Source organism: Pomacea canaliculata, linkage group LG10 (genome assembly GCF_003073045.1).
Source record: "Pomacea canaliculata isolate SZHN2017 linkage group LG10, ASM307304v1, whole genome shotgun sequence".
Taxonomy (NCBI): Eukaryota; Metazoa; Mollusca; class Gastropoda; order Architaenioglossa; family Ampullariidae; genus Pomacea; species Pomacea canaliculata.
Window position 1 is genome coordinate 22,422,993 of NC_037599.1, and position 10,823 is coordinate 22,433,815.

A 10,823-nucleotide genomic window follows, 5' to 3' on the forward strand; every position below is an offset into this window, starting at 1 on the left:
TTAATTAAAAAAAAAAAAAATGAAGTCATACAGCAAAACAGCATACTTTATGCATGGTCTCTTCCTCCAGCTTTTTGCGTTTATCAAGCTTCTCACTGTCAGATTTCAAGACGGCTTCTCTGGCCCTTTCAAACTCCTGCTGACGGCTTATATACATAGCTTGTGCCTTTCTGAGGTTACTGACTGTCTCATGCTGCACAAACATTTCAGTATAGACCAGTTATGAGCAACTAACGAAAAGACAGAATAGAAGACGTTAAGTATGCTGTGACAAAGTTAAATTACACAAAAATAGGTCATAAATGTAAAGATGTGTGTATCTTTATGTATATGTATGTGTAAAATATTTATAGCAGTACAATAGCACCTTTACAGAAAATGTGTCGGTAAGACAGTATTTTTTAGGGTTTGTAATGGTCCAGCCTAAAAAAAAAAAAAAAAAAAAAAAAAAGAAATCAGATCATTATGGATTAGGCATCCACAAATTTAAATCACTTAGAACTGAACACAGATTCACATAACACATACTGACAAAAAAATAAAATTGTAAAATAAGTTCAATAAATGTATACAGAGATGCTGGCACTTACCAATTCAAGTTCTACATGATACTGGATGAGAGATTATCATTATACAAAACACTTTGATAATCTGAAAGAAATTGGATGTGTAGATTTAAAAAAAAACTTGGCATTTAAATGTAAATTTGCCAAACTACTAACTTTTGGTTTAAGTCTCCTTCCATTTATCCTTGGTTAACCATGACATTTTTGAAATTTACTCTGAAGTATTTTAGCTCTGATGAACAGATAATTTATTATGTCCTGTATTGCAGTCTGTTGAATTTACAAATGTTTGTTTTCACATTGTAGGATTGGACAGACTGTCTGCTGTTCTTTTACATATTGAAACTGTTGTAATTTCTCTCACCACCACATTATTAAACTTTATTAGAGTAACTTTGATTAACACATTCTGCACTGCGTATCTTCATTATTGCTTTCTTAGCTCATTCTGTTGGGGAACTGGATAGCCGAGTGATCAGAGCACTGGTGCAACAAATTGACCCGCGCTCTGGTTTGATACCCATGTCACACAGCTCACTTCCCATAGTCAACCCAGCTGGCAGTAATGGGTACCTAACTCTACACAGGGTGGGGAAGGTAAAGCTGCAAGGGAGAGGGCATGGGCATCCACTCACATAAGGCGGCCCATAACAACTCACGATGACCTAAAAAAGGGTTCATGACCTTTACCTTCTGGGCCATTGCAAAGAAATTTTTCTTTTTCCTTGAGATACTGCATCTCCCCTTAGAGGTAGGTTTACAGACACTGCTCACGACATTTCTCTTTTTTGACCGAGTGAACAATTTTTTTCTTAAAGGCCAAAATCCACAGAAAGGTGGAGGATTACAAGCCCTAAGACCTTTACAGAAAAACTTGTATTTAGTATATCGTGATCAGCTAGCAATGGAAAAAGAAAAAGTAGGCAGAGGAACATATAAAATAAAGTGCAAACAGAAATGCTGTATAAAATACTTACCATTTTCCTAACCTCTTTGTCCCAAGCTTCTTTGACAGATTTCCTCATTCTGTCATGTTCGTTGCGTCTTGTAAGCAAAAGCTATGAATAAAAATCTTTACCTTTATCAACTGAACATCTACAATGGGTCTCAAAGCAAATAAGGAGACAGCTGAAGTTTGCGTTAATTCTCTTAAATTTGTGTCAGTGTGATCTGGAGAGCATAGATCAGGGAAAGACTTTTTTTTTTTAGAGTGGTCACATAAGATTTATCTGATGACTAGTTCCCCCAAAGCCTAACAAGTATTTCATATGAATGAAAAAACAATTCTTAAAATAAAGACACTAAAACAATGGAATTAAAAACAATATTAGTGATGAATTAGGAATCTAACCTCCACAAATTTAGATGTATGCAGCACCGCTTGGGTAGCTTGTAAATTGGCAGCAAATTCAGCATCCTTCACAGAAAGTCACAAGCACATATAAAAGACACATAACAATAAAGTAAGCATCTGCTCCCTTCTCCAAAAAGACATTTATATTCTCAGCAAATAGCCTAAAATGTTATTCTTCAACCATTCAAACAGCATAAAGAAAGCATTGTTCAAAGAAACTAAATCTCTCACTTGAACAACCTCATCTGAACCATTCTGTGGTATCTGATGGACAAAGTATATGAGACTGAAAGCTACATTTTTTTTCTGCATACCTGCTAAAAGTGTTTTATATTTGTAATAAAATTGAATTGCTTTGTATTTGCAATGAAATTAAAACTGCAATACAGAATCAATTTAAAAATGAATAAGTACATGCCTGAGCATGTCTGGGATTATGCACATATGTGATCACACATGCACATATGCATACACACCCCCTCTTCCCTACCTGATTTAAGGCAGCACAGAAAACAGATTGAAGAGGCAGATAATCTTCCCCAGCAAAGCTGTTTTGCATGCTGTTTGTGATGCGGGCTAAGTTCTTTGCATATTCAACTTCTGAAATGACATTCAAAGCATAAAAATGTAAGAAATTAATAAAACATTTACACACTGGCCTAGCATGTGCTACACCAAATTATACAAATGTGGTAAATCCTTTAAAAAAATTGAAATGGGAAAATTCTGTCCATTCATGACTGTTACCATACCACACAGCAGAATGAAAGACTTCACACCATTACACAGTATTTAAAAAAAAAAAAATTACACTGAATTTCATTTGTCATCACTAAGCTTTTCAAAATTCAAAACTGCATTTCTTTCTTTTCCGGGAGGGTGGGGTGGTGGTGGTGGTGCTGTGGTGCTAATATGAGTTTGAGACCCCTGCTGTAGACATTAACTAAATATTAACCTTTTTAAAAAGCAAAATACAATTCATGAACAACTGATAAAGATCACAAAAAATTGACAATGCAGGGGGTGGGGAATAAAAGGAGGAAGCCTCAAGGGGCATTCTGATGTAATAATTGTATTATCTTTGGGGTTTAAACAGAGAAAGTGACAGACATAACTCCTGGTATTTTGACTGTGGAAAATGTTCAGCATGTAAGCAAAAGTGGATTATTAGTTTTTATCAAAAATAATTGTTCCTTTTGCGATTATGAGTATGAGGCCTTAATGCTATGACAAATCTTTAAAGCATGTTTCACTCCTGCATGCCAGTTGGCCTTAGCATAACTCATCAACCTGGTTGGGTATAGTGTGTTGGAAAGAAGGGTGTTTTCTTTTGTCTCAGTCAAGTGTCACAAGCAATGTGCTCACCAAGCTGTGACTTCTTTTCAATATAGGTGATGATGCCCCGAGTATAACGAGACCACACTTTTGCCCGTGCTAATGCCAAGTCAAGGCCCGCATCCAATCTTGCCATTGCTGCATCTTGCTCATCTGCTGTCATGGCTGTATCAGGTAAGAAATTGTTTGATTCACAAAAAACCGTCTCCTGAAAATTGTATTCTAACACCAATGTCTCAAAATGAACTAATGAGTCCAAGAAAATGTAGCCTTGGAACTTATGCTGCCTTTGAGCTGAGCCCACCCAAAACATAGTACAGCATGCAAGGAGACAATGAACACTACTTTTGCTGAGAAAATCAACTAAAGATCATTTGCCTCTTTGCTGTATTAAAAATTTTGCATATCATCTGCTACTGATTTCAGTACACTAAACTTTTTGTATCCCTTATCACAAAAAAATTACTTCTGCAGTTTTATTTCATACTATGTTATGTTATCGCTATTTAATAACTGCTATAACTTTTTACTATTCTGTAGCCTCATTCAATATTGTCACTATTCCTTAATGTGTACAGAATAAAACAGCGCATGTAGTTCCAATTCTCATCTCTCCTCCCATTCCTCACCCACCACTATCCCTCGCTATTTCAGAGGGTATCAGTAAAATGTATACTGCTCGTGTTCTAAATGGTTTTGTCAAGAGGACATAATACAAGAGGCAAAAGAAATAAAAGAAAATGACATGCAGGACATGTCAACATGATTCAGTTATTGCCAAAACATAAAAGTACTCAAATTGCATATTTTATTGAAAACAAACATCTGAAGAAGACGTAACTACGTAAAAGTATGAAAGCATGTTCTTCAACATTTTAGTAAAATCTACTTAAAAAAAAACACCTACATTTCTGATCTTGCTTAGCACTGCCAGCCTCTTCCTCTTTACCCTTAACCAAGTTTTCGCACGACTTTGTTTTTGTCTCTGAAGTAGCTGCTTTTTCTCTGCCAAAGTCCACCATGAGGTACTTGGATACACTGTACCACATCAAAAACAACAAATATGCAGCACTGTCTTTGAGTTTGAAATAATACTCTAATTACAGAATTTTTTTTAAAATAAAATTTATGACAAAAGTTGCAAAGAATATGTCATGCAAAAATACATTTGAAGAAAATTGCCAATGAAAAAAATGAAGCTGAGTAGTTTGTAGTCTTTTCTTGTCTTTTGTAAAGACATTCTGCATGGCACCTAACAATTATTATGGAAGAATGTTTAATACTCTTTGATTCCACCTAGTGATGACGTGTATCCCAAAATCTATCTATGTTAGATAATGAATTTGAAAAACCCTCCACCACTTAGTCTGATCAAGCATCAGGCCATCTATTCTAGTCATCCCCTGACAGCTGCTTGTCATACTTCCATCAAGGATTAAAATGATTGAAAGCAAAATCCATCAAAGATGCTGAATACATGATAAAACTGGATATGGAGATATTCATGAGAAAAGTAGAACAAAGATGAACAAGCCAGAAAATCCCCTTGATCCAGGAAATAACTAAATGTCACACACCTTGTGCTGTCCCCTTACCTGGTGCTAAAGGTGATAGCCAGTCCCTCAATGGCCTCCAGCAGAGTCTGCAGCTCCTCCTCATCCAGCTCCTCCTCGTAGTTATGAGCTGCTCAAAATACACAGGACACCGTTACCATACTAAACAGGATCAGCATACTGACTAGAACTCATGCTGGCCACAAATAGCAATATTTTTAAAGTTTTGATTTGCCAACAAATATGTGATATTTCCCATTTCTGGTTCCCCCTCAAAAGCTATTATTGATAGTGAATAGTAATTTAACAGTAAAGTATGAATGTTCTAAATGAGACATAATTAAAGCAGCATAATACACCACTTAATCTGGTTGAACATAATTTTTGAAGTAATAATTACATTTTTTTTTTAAATTATCATGTATGAGCTCACTCATACATAAAAACATATGTATACACATTACAAACAAACATGCTGAAACACTTTCACTGCCCAGATTTACAAGCAAGAGCTGAATAATGCAAATATTATGTTACAGCAAAATGCCCTACATTTTATTTTGCTAATAAGTGCCCTTGCAGCTGCGAAAATCTCTGGAGACTGTAGTGCTGAGTAACGCTGCAGAGTGGATTTCAAAACACTCAGAACCTCCTCCAGTGATTCCTGTGACACTACACGGGCTTCATCACCAAGCTCTGCATCAAATATTAAAAGTTTACATTAACATCCAACTTCAGCTGCTTACAAGTTTACTGGTTACAGGTGTACTACTTACATATGGTATGTACACAAACATTTGGGCTGGAGATTTACCAACACATTTTAAGTAAAGTTTATTGTTCTAGTACTACTGTATTATACTTCCTTACAATAAAAAAAAGTTGCTAGTATTTGAATGATTCTAATTTTTTTGTACAGTTCTCTAATCCACCTAAGAAGAGTGGAAACAGTATGCGCAATCAAACTTCACTAGGACAGCTAATGCTTGATTTGGAAGACATAAGACATACCAAGGAAAAAATAACCTAATACAATAAAATCTTCAAATCAGACAGATGGCAGTTTTTCAAAACTGTAAAAATGGTGAGCTTCAGTTTTCTAGAATGTGCCCTCTGCTCAAGTTCAGCAGATTAGCAAAGGCACAACATTCTCAGTATATGTTTATTACACTATCATACACAACTGCCACTTAGGAGATACAAAAAGCAGTTTCTGACAGCACTTATATTGATATTTACTTTTTTTTTTAAAAAAGCTTTTTTTTTTAGGGAACATTGTGATCTTATTCCCTTTCTATCTACTGAAGATGTTGACATTTATACTGAAGGTTATCATTTATGGAACAATAATCCTTGCCTAGACAAGGTAAACTTTTGATTCAATTTGCATCCATTTTTGTATCCTGATCACCACTTATACAAGCAACATACTAAGCATCCTTTATTTAGAAAATGCACATATTTTTTATTTTTGTGTAAATTAGATATTTAAAGAAATGTTTAAGTATTCTACCCAGATAGCCTGTTTGCCTGTCTCAGTCTTCAAGCTAAAATTCTGGGGTCAGTGACCTACTCTGTGCTGGGCATGAGTTAGCATTGTTCTACGCATGACCCAAATGTACACTGCTTGTGGTCAAACAGGAACATTCAACTGGAAAGGAGACCTCTAGGACTGTGGTTCTCAACCGGTGGTATGCATACCCCTAGGAGTACGGCAAGGGTTATGCAGGGGTACATAGCAACATAAATAAGCATGCCATTATGAAAATAAGTACTTTTATGCACAAACTTACATGCAAGGGGTACCCACGGACATACTTTCACCCTTTCAGGATACAGTCGCGAAAAAGGTTGAGAATCTCTGCACTAGGATCATCTGTTTTCTTAGACACCAGTTACAAGTTCATCCCATTCACCGCTGTCAGATATCTACTCATGGATTATATTCAGTGTGGGAACCCCACCTACATGTTTGTGGAGAGTGACAAAGATTCTGTGTGCAGATTGGAATAAATACATATAACATCTACCTCTGGATAGATTACCTCTCTTACTCATGGACCAGTGTCTAGAGACCCAACAACAATAAACCTGCTTGACACCTCTTGACTTCTTAGTAAGGCAGGCCTAAGTGTGTCCAGTGTCTACTGGAGAGTTACCTATGTATTTTTGTGTTTAGGGTCTGTCACCTTTTAACTGAAACAATGCTGCTTTCATTGACCGTCTGGTATAAAAATTGCATTGTATTTTGACAACCCTTTCTAAGTATGGAACTGGTGGTTTAACCCACTGTAAATTAAAAAAGTTTACTTTTTGGCCAGCATAAATTTTAAGGGAAAGCCCATGGCAGATCTTTGCTTTGCTGTGGGAATAGAATTTTGCTGTCTGTGTATAGTGCTGTGACCAACTGCACTTAATAATAAAAATGTTCAGCTAGAAAAGTGACCATGTCCTTATTTGGAGACCAAAACCAAACAAACAAAAGAAATGGAGCATGCTGAAGACATAGATTGGAGCAACAGTGATGAAGCACAGCCAAGGTCACCTCTGGGTTAGCTCTGGCCTTTAGGTTCTGCATGGTCCTGTGATTGGACGCAGGCACAGACCTAGAAGATCAAGCGAAAGTCTCCACTTTGTGTAGGGCCCACAACTATAGTTATGAAGAGCTTTCCAGGGTGGTAGACACTGAGTGATGATAAAGCAAACAAGAGGGCTATGAATGTGCCTCTGATTCAAAACTATAGCTTCAGGATGATAGTTGCTGAGACTGGTAACTACTGCTATCTGTCCTTAAGAACTTACAAACACAAAACTTACGTAAGCCTTCAATGAAGAGAATCTTAAGCTTGGTAAGATTATCTGCAAAGTTCTTCATATCATGGGCAAGAGCAGCAATCTCTTTGTAGTCAGCTTGGGCAGCATCTCCAGCTTCGTTGACAGTACTTAGTGATGTGCTCTTGCCCATACTTTGAATCACAGGTTGGGCACTGCTGGACTTCATGTCAAAGTATGGGCCATGAGAGTGGGAGAGTTCTCTGAAGAACCAAGATCTGTCAGCCTCTGAAAAAAAGTTGTGTTTACAAATGTTAAGTACATTCATCCATGCTGTATTATCAAACAAAAATTACATTTAATAAACCCAATGTAACTAGCAAATCTTCTCACCAACACTGGACTTTGAAGTTGATCTTTGCAAAGCAAGGATTGGTTTAAGCTATGTCTTGAATTTCAAGTGTAGGCCAGTAAAAAGAAAAATTCATTGGAACACTTAATTTGAAGTTTTAGGTTAACACAGTTGAGAATGGAGCACTGAAGAAGCGAACATGACAGCCACAATACATTAAAAAAACAAATGATGCTTGTTGTCCCCTTCCCCCAACTCCAAAAAAAAAGAGAAAAACAGTGTTGTGAAAAACAAAGATGGCATGATGATTCTAAAAGGTGTGCTCATTTGGTAACTACAATCAATGCTGATCTTTTTTTTTTTGTGACATGAAATATCACTATTACTTGTGCCTCTAAATGGTACAGTGGAGGACACATTCTGGTTATGTCACCCAAGGTAAAGGATAGGCCATGTGCCCCTCCCCTCCACACACAAAATGGCATGAAGAGAAGTTCATTTAAAGTACCAATGAAAAGCCAAGGTGCCCTGTAGTGGTTACAACCCTCATTTGCAACTACAGTAGAGAGACCCTGAATTAAGATCGTCTTAGGACACTCTCTGTATGCAATAACTGTTGGAAGGGCTGGCAGTCAAAGGTTTTCTCTGGGTACTCCCCCATCCCTCTCCCCTCATAGTGCAAAATCACATCTAGGTGGAAGCACTTTCTCACCATAGTAACCAGTCAAACATTATTAATGAATACAGAAATTACTGTAGTTGTAATATTCATTTTACAACAGACTGAAGAAAGAAAAAATGGCTCACTTTATAAATTATCATGAGCTAAAGGAGCAGAAAACTAATAGCTAAATTTGTAAAGTATGTGTCTTTATGTGGATGTGAGCTCAATGTGCTGCATACGAAAGACTATAAATAAACCAACAGTCAAATGTACAAGAAATATAAACAACAGCGAACAGATGACACCACAGAAAAAAGTGATGAAGACTTAATAGTTTAGCACAATCTTACTTCCTACAAATCTTCAATTAAAAAGGATATAAACAGAGGATAAATGTTATTTTTAGGTAGAAAATAAGACACTACTCTACAAACATTTTGCTGTTGTTTCATATCATAATGATGTGTGCATAGATTAAGTACATATAAAAAAGGGGTTTATGCCGGTTCCAAAGTTATAAAGCGGTGTCCAGAGCCTGTGGTGACTATTTCATGTTTCTTTGCCCCAAAACACCTTTGCCACTGCAGTAGTTATACTCTATGGGTAAAACAGCATCTGCTTGTCCAGATACCACTTTATAACTTCGGAAAAAAGATGCTTGTAATTGAGTGTACTATGTTGCCTCAAGGCAACAACTTACCCTCACTACATAACTGTGGGGATGAACTCTAACAGACAAACAGTGCAGATACAGGATGAAAATCTGTTTGAAAAGATACCACCTACGAAGGCCTTCAGGAATCCTCAGAAATAATTTTAGAAGTAATGATTGAGAGATCTCTTCTCTGGACATTAAACCACTACAGTTATGGAAGGTAGTGAGATTTTGTCATATGCATTTCAGTAGATTGCCAGAACTATTTCATAGAGAGAAAGAGTCTAGAAACTCTATTTTAATGTGACATATCTCCTCTTCCAAAATGTGACCTCAAATCATAATTAGATGCATATGTACTTGACAAATGACCAATTTTATTTATCCCAAAGGGCAATTATAACTTAGGATAAAGTACCCCGATTAACAGATTCTCAGTATCATCTTATCTTTGCTCCAAAAACTTAACCCCATCATATCAGTTTTTCAGAAGTATTTCCAATTCACTTATCAGATTATTTAAATATATGAACTAGAAACTTTCACTGTTTTTGCTTTTCTTATCACATCAGACTTTGTCCACATGGACCAAACTCATCCCTCTGTCCTATTATCTCCTGTATCTTGTAAATATGTTGTTTACCATTTCCTTTCTTTTTGTTCTGTGTATGTGTGTGCACATGCATTTTCACAAGCAACGATTTTCTTTTTTTTAAACACTATGTGCAAGCATACATTTCTTGCTTTTATGTGTTCATGCCTTGTGCTGATGATGATATAGTGGGTGTGGCTATCGAAACATCACCTTTTTCTTGTCCTCTGAAAAGATCTACTCTCAACAGCTTTTATTCAACAGACGTTGTAAAAAAAATTCTGATGTTCTGCGAGATGTGCATATTTAACATACTATTCATAAGTATTTACTATTTTCTGACAAAGTATTAAAGGTGTGCGTTATTGCTTAGCCATTCGATGATTCACGTATTATCCAACCCCTTTAATTATACAGGAATTATATAAAAATATCAACCGTAGAAATACATTTTATAAAACATAAAAGAACACAAAATATAAGACAAAACAAATGACAGATCGATTATATCGATTCCTTCAAGGATGTATACTGTACAGCATTAAGGCGTATGTATAACTAATCATTATTTTGATGTCGGCACTGGCTGATCCCACTGCAGAGCTTACTTATATAGAATTCTCGCGCGCCAAAATTTATATTATAACAAATCATGTAACTATGCGCTATGACAGACTGAAAAGTCTTTCCTAAGTGGAAATTCTTTAGATTCCAGGGTATTGGTTTACCGACCTGTTGCAGATCGTCATTCTCTGACAGCGCGTCCAAGTCAAACTTTTTCCGAAGTGATTTTCCAATATGTTTTGCGATTTTGCGTCCCTTGGACGACATTCTTTAGCCTTATCTGATTCGCATTTCATTTCAGAATGGTGTGCAAAACATCTACACTGGCAAATCAAAAGTTTAAAACTTGTTCAAAAGTTAGTGTGTAAGCTTGGCTCCAATCGGCCTACTTTCCGCCATCTTCCCAGAAACAACCC

General features: G+C 36.4%; 1 protein-coding gene across 10 annotated transcripts in view; it reads right to left on the bottom strand.

Annotated features, from left to right (window-relative positions):
* The window catches only part of LOC112574489 (rho GTPase-activating protein 45-like), a 36,097-nt gene extending 25,276 nt beyond the window's left edge, over nt 1–10,821 (bottom strand). For 6 of the 10 annotated variants that reach the window (XM_025255607.1, XM_025255606.1, XM_025255616.1 and 3 more), the window contains exons 1-10: nt 10,576–10,820; nt 7,626–7,868; nt 5,361–5,504; nt 4,851–4,938; nt 4,163–4,293; nt 3,286–3,420; nt 2,411–2,520; nt 1,918–1,983; nt 1,544–1,624; nt 47–193 (exon numbers count right to left, since the gene is read on the bottom strand). In XM_025255607.1, coding sequence (XP_025111392.1) covers nt 47–193; nt 1,544–1,624; nt 1,918–1,983; nt 2,411–2,520; nt 3,286–3,420; nt 4,163–4,293; nt 4,851–4,938; nt 5,361–5,504; nt 7,626–7,809 — 1,086 coding nt within the window. In that variant the 5' untranslated portion in view covers nt 7,810–7,868; nt 10,576–10,820. Of the gene's footprint in view, nt 1–46; nt 194–1,543; nt 1,625–1,917; nt 1,984–2,410; nt 2,521–3,285; nt 3,421–4,162; nt 4,294–4,850; nt 4,939–5,360; nt 5,505–7,625; nt 7,869–10,575 lie in introns of all 10 variants that reach the window. The other 4 variants (XM_025255610.1, XM_025255609.1, XM_025255611.1 and 1 more) reach the window with 2 other exon arrangements.
* Nucleotides 10,822–10,823: the final 2 nt, after the last annotated feature.